Source organism: Protopterus annectens, chromosome 7.part0, assembly GCF_019279795.1.
Source record: "Protopterus annectens isolate FY-2018-M chromosome 7.part0, PAN1.0, whole genome shotgun sequence".
Lineage (NCBI taxonomy): Eukaryota > Metazoa > Chordata > Ceratodontiformes > Protopteridae > Protopterus > Protopterus annectens.
The window spans coordinates 840,682,214-840,698,862 of NC_056739.1; the positions used below are offsets into that span (position 1 = coordinate 840,682,214).

The 16,649-nt window shown below is 44.0% G+C and overlaps 1 protein-coding gene across 4 annotated transcripts in view; it reads right to left on the minus strand.

The window, feature by feature from the left end:
• The window catches only part of BNIP2 (BCL2 interacting protein 2), a 2,487,402-nt gene that overhangs the window by 1,982,611 nt on the left and 488,142 nt on the right, over positions 1 to 16,649 (minus strand). For all 4 annotated transcript variants that reach the window (XM_044077377.1, XM_044077376.1, XM_044077379.1 and 1 more), the window contains exon 5: positions 11,070 to 11,172. In XM_044077377.1, coding sequence (XP_043933312.1) covers positions 11,070 to 11,172 — 103 coding nt within the window. The remainder of the gene's footprint in view (positions 1 to 11,069; positions 11,173 to 16,649) is intronic.

Consider the following 16,649-nt stretch of genomic DNA (forward strand, 5'->3'; position numbering starts at 1 on the left):
AAAAATGATAGTGAGTGTAGTAGGGTTTTCAATAAAAAGTTGAAATTTGTTTATATAAAAAAGATAGATCATTTAAGGATATTTTTGAAAGAAGCACTGTCACTTCAATACATCCTATAAACAGAATAAAGGGCAATTTTAAATGTGGCAGATGTACCACATGTTGTTATATTTATACCACTGAGGACAAGTTATCAGTTAACTATTATAATATTAATATTGTGGGACATTTTGATTGCCACACCAAGAATGTGGTTTACCTTGCAAAATGTCAGAATTGTGAGGTATTTTATGTGGGAAAAACTTGTAGAAAATTTAGAGAGAGAATTAAAGAACATCTCTTGGATATTAAACATAAAAAATCTGTCAATGCCCTAGCAAGACATGTGATTGAATGTGAAGACCATCATTTTAAATTTTGTGTTATACAGCAACTGAATAATGACCCACAAGGTAGAATCACACAATACCATTTGGATTTGTGTGAACTCAAATGGCAGTTACGTTTAAATGCCCATAATCATCCAGGTATTAATGAGTTTACATCTATAAAACCCTGTCTAAGGATTAGACAAATAGAGGGTTGAAACACCCAAATGAAATAAACTTGTATAACTAATACATTTTGACAGCATTTTATAGTACATGTTCATAACAAGTTAATATTTATCCATGGATATAAGTATTAATTGACATCATTTTATATGATATATAAATAATTGTAAATTTATGTGTAATTTAATATAATATAATTGTAATGATTTTATATAAATTGCTTTATACATATTTATAATTTTTTTAAATTGAGATATTTATACATTGGTGCACACATATTTATTGTTTTTTAAGTAACATTGTTTTAGATAGGAAACAGTGTATGCATGTATTATATTGAATTATTTATTAGATGTACAATTTAATTATAATTATTGCATTAATTGTGTTCAATTGGTTACTATGGAATTTTAATTATTGTTAATTATATGCACTATATATAGGGCTGTACCAATCTGAGGAAGTCATTGCTTAGACGAAACCTAGGTTATTGGTGAGCCTGTCGTGCAGATTGTTCTAAATCTTCTCTTTGGCAACTGACAGGTTCAGGGTAGAAAGGTCCCAAATGGGCCTTAAGTCCCCAATTTCTTTGGCACCAAAAAGAACCTGGAGTAGAAGCCCAATCGAGACTGATCTGGAGGGACGGTTTCAATGGCTCTTTTATTTAGCAGCTTGGAAATTTCCTGTGCTGCTCTCTCCCTTTGCGTGGGTGGTACGTCAGGGAGGTGTCTGGGAGATTAGGGGGGGACCCACAAAGGGGATAGAGTATCCTCTGGATATGATCTAAAGCGCCCAGCGGTCTGATGTTATGGACTCCCATGCCACTAGGTGCAAGGACAATTGTCCCCAGACTGCCTTCAGAGTAGAGCAGTCGGGCCACCCCTCAGGGTTGCTGCCCGGGTCTGTCCGAGAAAGGTTCTCAAGATCCAAAATTCCTCTGACCCCCTCTGTCTCTGGGCCGGCATCCATTCTGGCCCCCTCTGCCTCTGGGGGAAGAAGAGCCCTGAGTGTCCTGGGAAAACTGACACTTCTGGAACATCTTCTTTTGCCCTCTCTGTTTCTGGGAAAAGGACCTTTGAGGGTTCGAGAAGCGGATCCTGATGGCAGACAGTGTCTTCCCGGCCTTCTCACTCTGGACTAATGTCTCTCTGATGGTCTTAGCAAAGAGAGTAGAGCCGTCATAAGGGGCATTGTCAAAGGACGCCTTAAAAGGTTCAGAAAATTGACATAATCTGAGCCAGGCTTTGCGCCTCATGGACACGCCAGACCCAGCTGCCCTAGCCGCTCCTTCCACAGCATGTGAAAGGAGTCGCATGGAAGTGTTTGAGACTGCTTTCAAAGTGGCCATCCTCAAGGAGAACGAGATCCTGTCCTCCTGCGACATGGACTTAGGGGAGACTCCTCCAGCTCCTTTACCAGGTCGCGTTGGAGTCTGGTGACATGGGCCAGGTAGTTCAGCACCCTAATTGAAAAGGAAGCTGAAGCGTAAACCTGCTTCCCTAGGAGGTCCATCATCAGCGACTCTTGGTCAGGAGGACGAACCGAGGAACTCTTCTGGGCAAGTTCCTTCTTTGTGGCTGCTGCTACCACCATAGTGTCTAAGGGGGAGCCCTTGTTCCAAGCTGGCCTATCTGTGGGGGGGGGACTTAAAATTTTATGGGGTCTTTTTGGAAGTGGTTCCATGGTGTCTGGCTCCTTCCATGCCCGCGAGGTGACCAGATCCACCAAAGGATCCACGGGAGGGGACACCCAGGAAGTAGATGACCCGTGCTGAAAGCCTACAGGAACACGGACTTGTCAGAAGAAGGTTTGGGGGCAGACCAACCTCACCATTGGCGTAGGATTTCTATGATGTCTCCAAAGGAGACATCCTCGGGAGGTGACCTAGGGGAACCTTCTCCATCATCCAAGTCCGTATCCTCAGTGAGGGACTCAGGGGAGTCCAAGTGCCTCCTTTTGCACGTATGCTTGCGAGGCACCTCTCCGGTGGGGTTCTCCAGGGGGGAACTTGCAAGCCACTTGTTCCTCAGGGGGAACCATATGGGGCTCCTCCAACATGGGCTGTCCTTCTGGTAAAATAATGGGGACCGTAGAAAGAGCCGAGAGGCTCTAGGTGGAGTCCTAGGGGGCAGTCATGGGGTTTCGATCCAGCGGAGAGAACCCTTTCTACCATGAATGGCGGAGGAGAATCCAATAAGGAGGCCAGTCTCCCTGGGTCCAACGAAAGAATTGGAGCCGGGCCTGAAGTGGACGGAGCTCCGAGGGAAGGAACTTGGCCAGGTGGAGGCGATGAAAAAATTCCACTCCCTTGGATCTGACACCCAAGCTCCGGCTCCGAGAGCGGCTTGGATCCAAGCTGGACAGATCCGACACACTCCAGGCAGCTGTCGGTGTCGAGGAAGCAGGCACCATTGGCGCCTCCTTCTCTCTGCCCCTTTTCCGCTCCACTTCCACAGGCTTTTGCACTGGAGGTTGAGTCACAGCCTGGGAGGGAGGAGAAGCCAGGGAAAGAGAAGAAGGAGAGGCAACCACAGCAGCAGTTGTGACTGAAGACGAGGCAACAGACTCAGAAGGGGGAAGAAGGCCTTTTAGGGCCAACTTGGCCTTCCTATCTTTAATGGCACGAGGGCTGAACTCCGCACATATAATGCAGTCTACGCTCAGATGGGCCACACCCAAGCACATAACACACAGAGTGCGGCCATCCGCAGGGGGAAAACAGAAGTTAAGTACCTACCATAACGTTCCATGTTAGTTGTCCTTCATCTCGCCTTTCTTCTTGCTGGACGGGTTTGGAGCCGATCATCAGCTCCAACTGGGCTACTTACTATACGAGAGCTCTTTACTGGCTCGAGGCTATCCCTTATCCCAGAATGCCCAGCGTCAGCTACCCAGATCTCGTTTGAGATAGCTCACACTAGACATAATTATAGAAGATAATCCATTAATAAACCTGGATATTAATTAGTTAACTGTCATGGTTTGCTTGGAAAGCAACTAATAAAACAAATTAGCCAGTGAAACCATTGAGAAACTCCTGTCAATCCTCGAGGAAGGGGGAAGGAGGGAGGGATGCAACAAGGAAGGCGAGATGAAGGATAACTAACATGGAATGTTATGGTAGGTACATAACTTCTTTATGTTAAGTTGTCCAATCTCGCCTTCATTCTTGCTGGATGGGACAGCATCCCTAGCACCTCAATCCTGGGTGGCTCACTGGAACAGACTCTTCAGAACCGTGGAACCAAAGGAAGCCCTGCCCCGGGAGACCACATCTACTTTGTAATGAGAAATGAATGTATGAGGATTTGCCCAAGTAGCTGCTGCACAAATTGAATCTATGGGCAATCTATATTGAAATGCTACTGAAATAGCCACTGACCTGGATGAATGACCTTTGGGTTTTGCTGGAAGATCTTTTTGTCGCAAATGGTAGGTATGGGCTATGGTGTCTGATAACCATTTTGACAATGTTACTTTAGAAACTGGAAGGCCTTGTTTGTTCTTAGCAAATGAAAGGAACAACTGATCTGATTTTCTCATCTCTTTAGTTCTATGGAGATAGAAACACAGTTGTCTATGCACATCCAATTGGTGTAATCTGTATTCTGCCTTGTTGGAATGATTAGGGAAAAAACAGGAAGTTCAATGGATTGATTCAAATTATGTTCTGAACCAACTTTAGGTAGGAAAGATGGGTTGGTTCTCAGAGAAACTCTGTCTTTGTGAAAAACTAGGTATGGAGGGCAAACACACAGAGCATGAAGTTCTTACACACATCTGGCAGAAGTAATAGCAACTAGGAAGAGAGTTTTCCAAGAGAGAAATTTAAAGGAACATGATGCTTCTGGTTCAAAGGGTGGCAGCATCAAGGAGACCAGAACCAAACTGTGATCCCAAGATGGAAGGGGCTCTTTCACTGGGGGTCTAAGTAGAGATGTACCTCTCATGAAGGCCTTACAGAGTTTGTGAGACATTATATGCTGGAGTTAGAAACTCCAACGTGAAAATTTGAAATGGCAGCTAGTTGTACTCTGATGGTAGTAGCCGCTGCACCAGAATGAAACAGTTCTGCTAAGACATCCAAAATCTTGTGTACAGGAGCTGTAAAAGGATCTAAATTCCTGGATTCTGCCCAGTAAAAGAATCTCTTCCATTTGCTAGCATAGACTTTCCTTGTATTTGTCTTATGGGAGGAAACAATAATATCATGCACTGCTGGGGAAATATTGGGGAGCCTGGCTAGGATTGGAAGTGGAGTAACCAAGCTGTGAGCCTGAGAGATTGGAGGGATTGGTGTAGCCCGTCTGATTGATGAATCAAGAGGTCCGGTACTGGGTCCAGAATTCAAGGCTGGGCTAGAAGGTGGAGGTGAAGGAACGGAAACCAAATTTGTCAAGGCCAATATGGGGCCAATGAGGATCATTTTGCAACCCAACGATTTTGCTTTCTAAATGACTTTTGGAATTAGGGGAAGGGGGGGATGCATAAAGGAGTCCCTGAGGCCAATCGTGGACTACAGCTTCCCTGGGTGTCTGACCTGGAGGAAGAACAAGGGAGAAGTAGCTGCTGCATTTGTTGTTGAGGGGAGAGGCAAAGATATCGCAGTGGCCCCATTTGCGGAAAATAAGATCCACAATTTCCGGTTTCAGGGACCATTCGTGAGGCATGAGCATAGCCCTGCTGAGCCTGTCCATTATTACGTTGGATGTACCCGGGATATGCATTGCTGTCAGAAAACATTGAGAGGAAATCGTCCATTGCCACAGTCTGAGGGCCTCTCGGGCACAAGGGGTAAGACCTGGTTCCGCCCTGTTTGTTGATGTTCCAAACCAGTGACATATTGTCCGTCTGTATTGCAATAGTCCCAGCAGGGAGAGAGTCTTGAAGAGCTTGCAATGCTAGCAGCACTGCTCTCATCTCCAAGACGTTGATGTGCAAGTGGTACTTGTGAGGTTGCCAAGTGCCTTGGACTGTCTTCCCTAGATAATGCCCCCCCCCCCCACCCTATCAGGGAAGCGTCCGTGGTCACTGTGGCAACCGGATGGGATTCCATGAAAGGTCTGCCCTGAGTAACTAGTGGAGGGACCATCCACCAGGAAAGGTGTCTTTTGCAAGATTCCATAATTAGCATCATGTGAGACATGGGTAATTCCTGGAAGGGCCATTGTGTGAAAAGACACCACTGAAGGATTCTCATGTGAAAAGCGAGCTAAGGGAACTAGAAGAATGGCTGTTGTCATGGAAACTAGAGCTTGAAGAACATATTTGACTTGAATTCTTTTGCTCCTCAGGAGAAGTGACACCTGTTTTTGAATAATGGAAACTCTTTCCTGAGGCAATTTTACAAACATTTTTCTTGTGTTTAGTTCTGTTCCTATGTATGTAATAGATTGACAGGGCAACAAGGCAGATTTTTCGAAGTTTATTGTGATGTCTAATTGAGCACAGGATGTGATGGTGTAATCTTGTGCCTGTATAAGTTGTTGCCTGGTGGTAGCAGTGAGGAGCCAGTTGTCCAGATAAGGAAACACCTGGAATCCTAGACATCTCAGGTGAGCCGTGACTACTGCCATGCATTTGGTGAACACCCTGGGGGCTGTGGTGAGACCAAAGGGCAGAGCTCTGAATTGGTAATGACTGGCCCCTAGCCGGAAGCATAGAAATCTCCTGGACCGTCTGTCCATTTTTATATGATAGTACACGTCCTGAAGATCTATGGAGCACATCCAATTGTCCTGACCCAGAAAGGGGAGAATGGACTGCAGTGTTATCATCCAGAACTTTTCTTTTTGTACAGATTTGTTTAACCTGCTGAGATCCAGAATTGGTCTCCAATCCCGTCTTTTTGGGCACTAAAAAGAATCCTGAGTAAGTTCCAGATCCTACTTGGTCTGCGGGGACTTCCTGGATGGCTTTTTTTTCTAGCAGTCTTGAAACTTCTGTGACTGCCTGATCCCTTTGATTGGGCGGAACATTTGGGATGGATTTTTTTGAAACAAAAGTGGGTTGATGGAAGGGAATCTTGTAAACTCCGGATATAATGGATAGTACCCATTTGTCTTTTGTAATATTTTTCCAGGCAATTGGGTACAATGAAAGCCTTCCCCCGACTGCCTCCCAGAGTTGAGCAGTCGGGCATCCCTTCAGGGATGTTGATAGGGTTTGGAAGAGAACGTATCTCTGTCACCCTGATTTTGCGGACCACCTCTGTCATTGTTATTATTTCCCTCTCTGCCCCTGGGGGAAAATTCACCACGTGCATCAGGCAAGGGTCCCTGGGATATTCAAAATCACATCTTTCCACCCTTCTGCCCCTTTGGGTATGGTCTGGTAGGAGTAGAAAAAATGGACTCCGACATCAGAGAGTGTCTTGCCTTCCTGCTTGCACCTGGTAAGCGTGTCTTTCACCTGAGGCCCAAAGAGAGAGGAGCCATCAAAGGGGGTATTAGTGAAGGACACTCTGAAAGGTTCCGCAAACTGACACAGCCACAGCCAAGAATGTCTCTTAAGAGCCACTCCTGTTCCCGCAGCTCTACTCGCTCCATCGGCTGCGTATGAAATAAGCCTCATGGAGGAGTTGACTACTGTATTAAGAGTCGCCAGCTGGGTAGCTACCTTGGCTGAAGCTCCCTCAGCTGTGGGATCTTGTAGAGCATCTTCAAGCTCTTTTAGGAGATCCCTCTGAAGCCTAGTAAAATGGGAAAGATAACTCAGGGACCTAAGGGAGGTCGCTGATGAAAACATTTGCTTCCCATATCCGTCCATTGTACGAGTCTTTAATCAGTGGATGGACAGATAAGGAGGTTTCAGCTAACTCTCTCTTTGTGGCTGCTGCTACCACCATGGCATCAACTGGAACACCTTTAGTAAAGAACTGTTTGTCTTGGGGAGCTGTGATAAATTTATTGGGTCTCCTCAGGTCAGGTTCCATGGAATCTGGAGATGACCAAGACTTTTGAGACACTACAGACATGAGTGGATCAAAAGGTGGAGACAAGGAGGTCGAAGGTCGGGAACCAAATGCGTCCAGGTATACAGACTTGTCCTCAGAGGAGGCTAGGGAAGTCCAGCTACACTTCTGCCAGAGAATCTCGAGGATGTCCGAAAAGGAAACATCTTTAGAGGGGGACCTTGGGGACCCCTCCAAATCATCCAGGTCTGTGTATCTGAGGTCACAGACTCAGGGGAGTCTTGGTGCTTCCTCTTGCACTTTTTCTTCCAGAAAACCTGCTCAGAATGTTCTGGGGAGGTTTCGGAAGTAGAGGGTTCACCCAATGGGGTGTCCTGGGGCATGGGTTCCCTACGCTTTGGGGCTGGAGGAGGAGCAGAGGTCGTCACAGGCACCGAGGGGGACGCAGCCGATGGAACCGATAGTGGGGCCATCTGTGGGGACAGCACTCTCCACATGACGTCAAAGGTGTTACAGTCTCGACACAAAGAGGGCTCCAGCTCCGAAGAGACAGGAAACCTACTCTGTGCCGAGGGTGATGGCTCTGAGGCCGATGTGGGAGCAGAGCTAAACTGAGCCGACGCTCCGAGAGGGAAAGTGGAGTTGGACAAGGGTCTGATGTCACTTCCTCAGAGCGGACAAGAGAGCTTCACCATCCAGATACCTGGATGGGAGGAAGAACCAAGGTAATCGGAGCCAACGATGGATCCAAAGAAGATGTCATCAGAGCTGAAGGAACCACTATCAGCACGTCCATGGACTCCAGCTCCGAACTAAGCATAGTCTGAGGAGGAATCGAAATGGAAGCAGATGGAGCCGAAGCCTGTTGAGGCGGGCTCAAAAGCATTTTAGCAAGGGCCTATGACTTCAGCAACCTACTGACCACTCTCTCCACATCCTGATCCGATAACCTCAAGGATCGAGAGGAGTGGGAAGTTGAGCGATGACTGGTCTTGCTCTGAATTAATGGTGATTGTGGCACCGAGCGAATCGGCTCCAATGAAAGAGACCTAGCTCATTTGTGGCTCAGAAGAAACAGTTGGAGCCGACAGAGGAATAGTCTTGTCGGTGCCAGAACGCACCGACACACTTGGTTTGTCAAGCTCACAGGTTGGTTCTGAACATGGAGCCGATGGCTTGACTGGTTTCAAAGGTTTCACTGGCTGAGATACTTTAGCCTGAGAATCCTGTTTTAACAATCCACAGAGGATAAGCTTGTTTTTCCGTTCCTGCAGGACCCTTGGACTAAAGACATGACAAATAAAACAAGAGTCCTGCAGGTGCAGAGCCCCCAAGCAGTAAACACAACTAGTGTGCCCATCTGTCCAAGACATCTTCTGATAGCATGAGTCACACTTTTTAAAACCAGAGGTTTTAACCTCCTTAGACATTTTTAAGTACCAAAAGGATGCACTACAATAGTGAACTAAAAATTATATTAATAATGACCTTTCAAGGAGAGCCTCTAACTTAAAAGGCTGTCCTTAAGGGGAGGGGAGGGGAAGAACTCTCCAAGTTAAATGAGTTCAGGGAATAACAGAAGGCCTAGCGACTAAGGGGCAACAGCCAACACAGCACAAAAAAACACCACAAGGACAAGATAAGGGGTTTACAATAAGAGAAACTTACAAACTACTATAATAAGAGAAAAAAATATGTCAATTTTTAAGCAAATTATTTGAATTTAAATAGAGAAAAAAGTTATACTAAGCCCGAGCGAGTACTGACGCAACCTCGTAGCTAAAGCGGCAAATTAAATCTGTGTAGCTGAAGCTGGGCATTCTGGGATAAGGGGTAGCCTCGAGCCAGTAAAGAGCTCTCGAGCTATAGTAAGTGGCAGAGTCGGAGCCGAGGATCAGCTCCGAACCCATCCAGCAAAAACGAAGGCGAGATTGGACAACTTAACATCTTATGGTCACACTCAGTGCACCTTTTGAAAATAGGCTTGTCAGTCATACTGTCAGAAGAAAGAAAAACTAAAGGAAAATGTTATTTCTTTCTTTCTGAGAACACCCACTCACCAAACTTACACAGAAAAAACACTGAGGGGGGAGGGGAAGCAAAGAATCCACACAACTACTTGACTAACTACCCTAAAAACAATAAACTCAACACACCAAGCGAGGGGAGGAGAAAGGGGAACCTACTCTAACACTATCTAAAGATTTTTAAAGGAAAAAAAGATATTTTAAGGCCTTTACCCACTTGAAAACCTGGAGCTCAAGAGATCACGATGCACAAGCTATTCGCAGCAACCGAAATCTGGGGATTGGAAGGTAGTGGAGGTGTACTATGGTTAAGGGGAGGAGCTTGGAGCTCGGAGCAGATATTAGTAAAGTTGCCGGCTCGGATCCAATACGGATCCATATTCCCACAGATTGAAGATCAAATGAATTAAACTACTTCAGATATATAGGGTTTACAGACATTTCACTGACACACTGGCATACTGCACCTCACTCTATTTCAATGAGGATAAGGTACATTACATTAAATGCTGGTTTGACTGAATCAGTTGTCATATCAGAAATATAAAAAAATCATATGCATTTCTCCTAATGTATCCTCCCGAAAAGTTAGGTGTATATACAATAACACTTATGAACTTTAGATAAATGTCATGTACATGTCTTATTTAAAATAACCATCTAAGTGAATTCGGTATCGGACAGTCATGGCTTATCAAGAAGTACCACTACGAGGCCTACACTGCCATTTCTCTGCTCTTTGTTTTGTCATTTGGCTTGCAACAAACATATACATTAGATGTTTTGTCAGGATGACAAACTCAGCTTACATCTGACTCATATCACTAGTAAGCCCTTATAAACTCAAAAGCACTACTCTTCAGAGAAGCAGGTACCACCATGAGGCCTACACTGTCATTTCTCTGCCATCTGGTTTACTACACAGTTGTACATTAGATGTTTTGTCAAGATAAACTCAGCATACATCTGAACCATATCACTAGTGTGCCCTTAGAAACTCATAACTAAAAACAATACTCTTCAGTGAAAGTGATATTTTATTTCAATTTAAATGCAATATCAAAGTATGTACATTTCACTTATTCAGACAGACATGCACTTATTTTGAAAATGCACAGCAATGAAAAAGGTTTAAAGGCAATGAAGTACAATAATCAGTGGTGACAATCTACATGGCTGATAAGGGGAAATGAAAGACAAAGGAGAAGTAATGAATGACCAAACAGCTTAAGATCTACTGTAACCATTCATAACTGTTATTCTGGAAGAGAATGATGTAGCTACTTTGGCAGAAATAAAAATGAATACCATCTGAGTCCAAGATCTCATGACTTTAGCCAAATGGGTACCTATTCGTGACACTGGCTTATCTGATGTTACCTTTACCCAGATAAATCTCTGGAGCTCCCAAAGGTTTGCTTAGTGCCATTGGCACATGCAAGCATAATCTGTGAAGAACGAAGAGTGATAACGAGTGAGGCTGTATACAATGTACTGCTACAATTTTTTTTTTTTTGCAAATACTTTCGATAGAACCTTAAGGAAAAAATTCTTACCAGCACTAATCAACTTACTTGAAAAGATTTTCCATTAAATATCGATAATTTGGTTGACTACTTTCAGGCATAAAACAAACTGCAAATACAATAATGGCATTTAACCCGTCCCCGTAATAACCTAAAAAAAAAACACAGTTTTAATAATTTTATAGTACAGACCACATTTCCAAGTGCTTAAGCTGTACTAACTGAAGCATAATTACAAGTGTCTTCTTTAACTGCAATAAAACATGGTAAAATAAAAAAAAATGGTTTTGTTCATTTTTACATAATAAAAACATAAAAACCTAAAATTCACAAGTATTTCACTTTTTTCTCACATGCATCTTCTCAGAGTCATAGATGTTTGCTTACTCATTGTCAGGCTTAATTTTATTTATGGCTGCATTGATGAACTAATACTTTTTTAAAACGTTTTCACTTTTTTTTATTCATAAATATATGGCAGACTTCTCTGAATATTGCAGAAAAAGACAACCACCAAGATATCAAAATAAATAAACAGATAAAGACCCCCCCAACAAGTTATCAAATTAAAAAAAAATGCAGGAAAGAATTGATTCCTTTTTCAGATTATGGTGATATCATCCATGCTTTACCCTGCAAATAATACCTGTCAAACTTTTTTTTTTCCCTTTTTGTAACTGAATACTCGCCATACTAACTTAATTTCCAGAGACTGCTCTGCAGAGCTGTCTGTAATGGGTGGGACACCAAGGTACATGTTTCTTTTGCACTTCAGTGGATCTTCTTAAAACCCTGATCTCCTATGATGTCAGCATGTATACATTCTGTTCACAGATTGTGTATAAGAAAAGTGTCCAAGAAGCGCACCTCCCAGGTACTCCAGTATGAGACCCTACTTAAATAAGAGACAACATCCGCAAGAAGACACTTTGACAAGGCTATAAAATTATAAATATGGAATTTACTTAAAGAAGGATGTGCTGCTATGACACATCAGCTACAACTTTCAAGACATGGGGCGTGCGAGTAGGAAATAAGGTCCTCAAATAGTCTGATTCCTCTTAACACAGACAGACAAACTGTGTATGCCTAGAAAGAGCCAATGTGTGGGTTGAGCAAGTGACAGGCAAGCACTATATATCAAGTGACAAAGGACAGGTACACAGGTATATGCCTACTGTTAGCTGGGCAGGCACGTGAAAGGACTGCACTAAGCCTGGTCTGGCAGAAGACCATGATCCCCAACAATGACTACCTTCAACCACAATGACAGGTCACACAAGACCTCAATCAACAACATGATGTAATGGGCCCGATTCACAGATGGTGGAACAAAATGACCAGGAGAAATGTATTCACTCTGGGCTGACAGGTTGGAGTGGAAATGGGGGCGGCCCAAGAAGAATCTGCAGTATGAAGTAGAATCACTGAGCTCTAGCTGGAAGACTCTAGGGAAAGTCCCTTGAAAACATTCCATCCATGAAAGTGATCCAACAAGAGGTGGGTGGGCAGTGGCTACTGCATCAGGCACACCTCAAAAGGTGGTGATCAGGGCTGCACTTCTTCTGGGTCTCTCATCATTAGCTGACGCTAAAGACAAGAATAAATACAAACCTATGTTGAGTTAATGGCAAAAATGCAACATAAGCACTAACAGGCTACTTTAGGGACATGGTATCACTGAATTACCTCAAGAAGGGTAAGAACTGCCTGACTTTAATTTCTTTAGCCTTTCAAAGGAGCACTTGCAAAGATTTAGGGCTGCAAGATGAATCCAACACCAACCCCAAGCTTTCAGCATCACTGCCATTCTTAGACTATCAAAGGAAGTCAAAAGCTTAGACCTTCTGCATCTTCAGGTAAATGGGTTTACTTACTAGCACTTAAAACACTGCTTCATGCCACGTTCTTCTCCCAAGGAATGCAGACAGCGTTCTTGCAGGTTCTGGCTGGTGATGTAATTGCCACAAGAACACTTCAACAACTTTGGTACTTTAGATATTGAACATGAGAACTATTCCATAAAAAATACAGTTATGGACCCACCATAACGTTCCATCTGTGTTGCCCATTTTCAATTTTTCCTCACATGTGGGTTTGGATCTGAGGCCTCGGATCTGACTCAGCTGTTGCAATAGCTTGTGGCAACCAAAAAGCTCTCGAGCACCCTCCCTTACCCATAATGTGTCTCTCCCAATCACCTCAGATATGGTTTGCTTATAATCATAGGAAATAACAGAATTACAGAATAGATTAGGAAATTGCCTCAAATAAGGGTAAGACCACTTCTGGCATTCATAATAGCAAATAAAAAAAATTAGGTCAAATCACTCGTCTAGAAGCCAAAAAGGTGACAGGGGGATGGTGGGTGTGTTTGTGAGGAAAAAATGAAAATGGACAACACAGATGGAACATTATGGTAAATACATACCTATTTTATCTGATATTGTCAATTTCCATTTTTATCCTCACATGTGGGACAGAGTCCCAGACTACCTTTTAAGGAAGGATATTCTTCAGAACCATTGAACCAAAATAGGCCTTACCCCAGAGATCAGACCCTACCCCAGAGATCAAATCTAGCCTGTAATGAGTGATAATAGTATGAGGGGTAGCCCAGGTTGCTGCTGCGCAAGTCTCACCCATGGACGCTTTACAGTGAAAAAGTGAAGTGGCCACTGCTTTAGTGTAGTGGGTTCTGATAAGTTTTGGGAACTCTAAACCTTGACTTGTGTAAATATACGAGATGCAGTCTGTAATCCATTTAGCTAGGGTCACCTTGGTAACTGGAAGGTCCAATCTATTTTCTGAGAAGAAAACAAATAATTGACTTTGTTTTCTTGTGTTCTTTGTCTTATGAAGGTAAAAACATAGCTGCCTGTGAACAGCTAGCAAATGCAGTATGTACTCACCTTTATTAGTGAAATTTGGGAAGAAAACTGGCAGATTAAGGATTGATTGATGGTAGATTCTGAAACTATCTTTGGTAAGAATGAAGTATTAGTACGTAAAGTGACCCTGACTTGGTGAAAGATCAAATATGGCGGCTGAAATGACAATTCCTGAAACTCAGAAATTCTCCCTGCAGACGTGATGGCCACCAAGAATATAGTTTTCCATTAGAGAAATTTAAGCTGACAGGTAGCCGCTGGCTCAAAGGGAGGTTGTATACTTTTCAGTAGTAGTAAATTTAAGTCTCAAGGTGGTGAAGGATCCTTATAAGGGGGCTTGAGTAAGAGAGTTCCTCTCAATAAAGCTTTGCATAGCTTATGCAATGCTAAGGAGGAACCATCAAAACCAATGTGAAAGTTAGAGATTGCAGCTAGCAGCACTGCAGAATAAGCTGCTCCCTCGTTAAACAACTTTGTCAAAAACTCTAGAATAGCGTGAATTGGAGTCAAAAAGTGATCTACATTCTTCTGTTCAGAACAATGAACGAATCTCCTCTATTTACTGCTACACAACTTACCTGCAGATGGTCTATGAGAAGACACTAGGATAAGGCACGCTGGGGAAGAGAGCATAGGTTGACTGGCTATCAGCGGAACTGGAGATACCAAGCTGACGGCTTGAGACTGTGAATGTTTGGATAAGGAATTCCTGTTGGATGCGACAGGAGGTCTGGAATTGGATCCAGAATCCATGGCTTTTTCCATAGATGAGGCCAAAGAAAGAAAAAACAGATCTGTCAAGGTCAATACAGGGCAATGAGGATTATTTTTCCCTTCACCACGTTTGCTTTCTGAAGAAATTTGTGGATCAATGGGGTCAGGGGAAGGCATACAACAGACTGGGAGGCCAATCGTGAGTGAGAGAATCCCTTGGGAACTCCCCTCTTCAGGGATAGGGCAAAGCAGCTGCTGCATTTGCTGCTCACGGGGGACGCAAACAGGTCACAGCAAGGTTGGCCCCACTTGTGGACTATGTCTTCCACCACTTTCTGATTGAGGGACCACTCATGAGGCATTATAATGGACCTGCTCAACCGGTCTGCTACCACAATGGACTTTCCTGGAATGTGCATTGCTACCAGAAAGTGGTTGGATGAGATCGCCCACTGCCACACTCTTAGTGCCTCTCGACATAAGGGGTATGATCTGGTTCCCCCTTCCTTGTTGAGGTACCAGGCTACTGACATGTTGTCTGATTGAATCGCAATTGTCCCACAATGGAGAACACACTGAAAGGCTTGCAATGCTAGCACCACCGCTCTCATCTCCAGGACGTTTATGTGCGACTTGACCTCTTGAATATCCCATATGCCTTCGACTGCTCTTCCCAGATAATGACCCCCCCCCCACCCACTTGAGAAGCATCTGTGGTCATTGGGAAGTGGGGGGACAAAGAAGGAACTGTGAGTGAGCTTTTCTGAGCGACTCCACCATGACAGATCCGTCTTGCATATACTCGTAATCCTTACAGTGGCTGACAAGATTTTATGAAGGATGGACCATTGCACCGCGAGAAAAGTACAGTTGTGTACACTTACCATAAATGTAAATGTTCGAGTGTATTCACTGTTGCAGTCTTCACACTTGGGTTATCTGCCTGCAGGTAGCCCTCAGTCGGCCCGAATACCAGAGTCTTGGGATTTCTGCATCGGATACTGTTGCCTCTTCCATAACATCAGGTCGTCAGGGGTATAAACATGCAGCCGACACCATAACATCAGTTTTTCTTGCCCCAGATGTCAGCAACCTCCAAAATAGGAAGCAATTACATGGTGTGGAACACCTCCAGTAAATAGTAAATACCACTGCCATAAGATATGGCCAAAAAGAGAATAGGTAGAAAGTATAGAAAAGTCAGGGGACTGGAGGAAGGGTAACCAGGACTGCAACAGTGAATACACTCGAACATCTACATTTATGGTAAGTGTATACACCTGTACTATGTTTATCATGTTTCACTGTTGCAGTCATCACACTTGGGTTGATTCCCAAAGCTTAGGAAGGGTGGAGGCAGTCAAGAAGTATTAGGGCTGGCTAGCAGGCCTTGTAAGACTGCTGTGGCAAATCCAACTCTGGATTTAGAAAAGATAGCCAAGTGGTAAAGCTTGAAGGTGTGTACAGAACTCCAGGTTGCAGCTTCCAGGATGTCCCTGGTACGGACTCCCCTGAGAAATGCTATAGAGGTTGAGGTAGCTCTAGTGGAATGGGTTCTGATCCCCTGTGGGGTAGGTTTTCCATGGTGTTTGTAGCAGAAATGGATGCAGTGTGCTATCCATTTGGAAATGGTTTGCTTTGCCCTCTGTCCCTGTAGCAAAGCTGACTAGCAGCTGGTCAGATTTTCTGAAAGGCTTAGTCCTGTCAAGGTAGAACCTGAGCTGTCTGTGCATATCCAATGAGTGCAGGATCCTTTCCCCTTGATTCTGAGGATTAGGGAAAAAGATTGGTAAATAGATGGATTTGTTGAAAGCCACACTGGATACTACCTTGGGCATGAAAGGATGGGTTAGTCCTGAGAGAAATCCTGTCAGCATGGAAAATAATGAAGGGTTCCACAGCCATCAGCGCCTGTAATTCAGACACTCTTCTTGCTGAAGTGATGGCTAAAAGTAAGGCCGTTTTCCAAGAGAGAAACTTTAACTCTGCTGTACCAGCAGGTTCAAAAGGGGGAAGTGTGAGC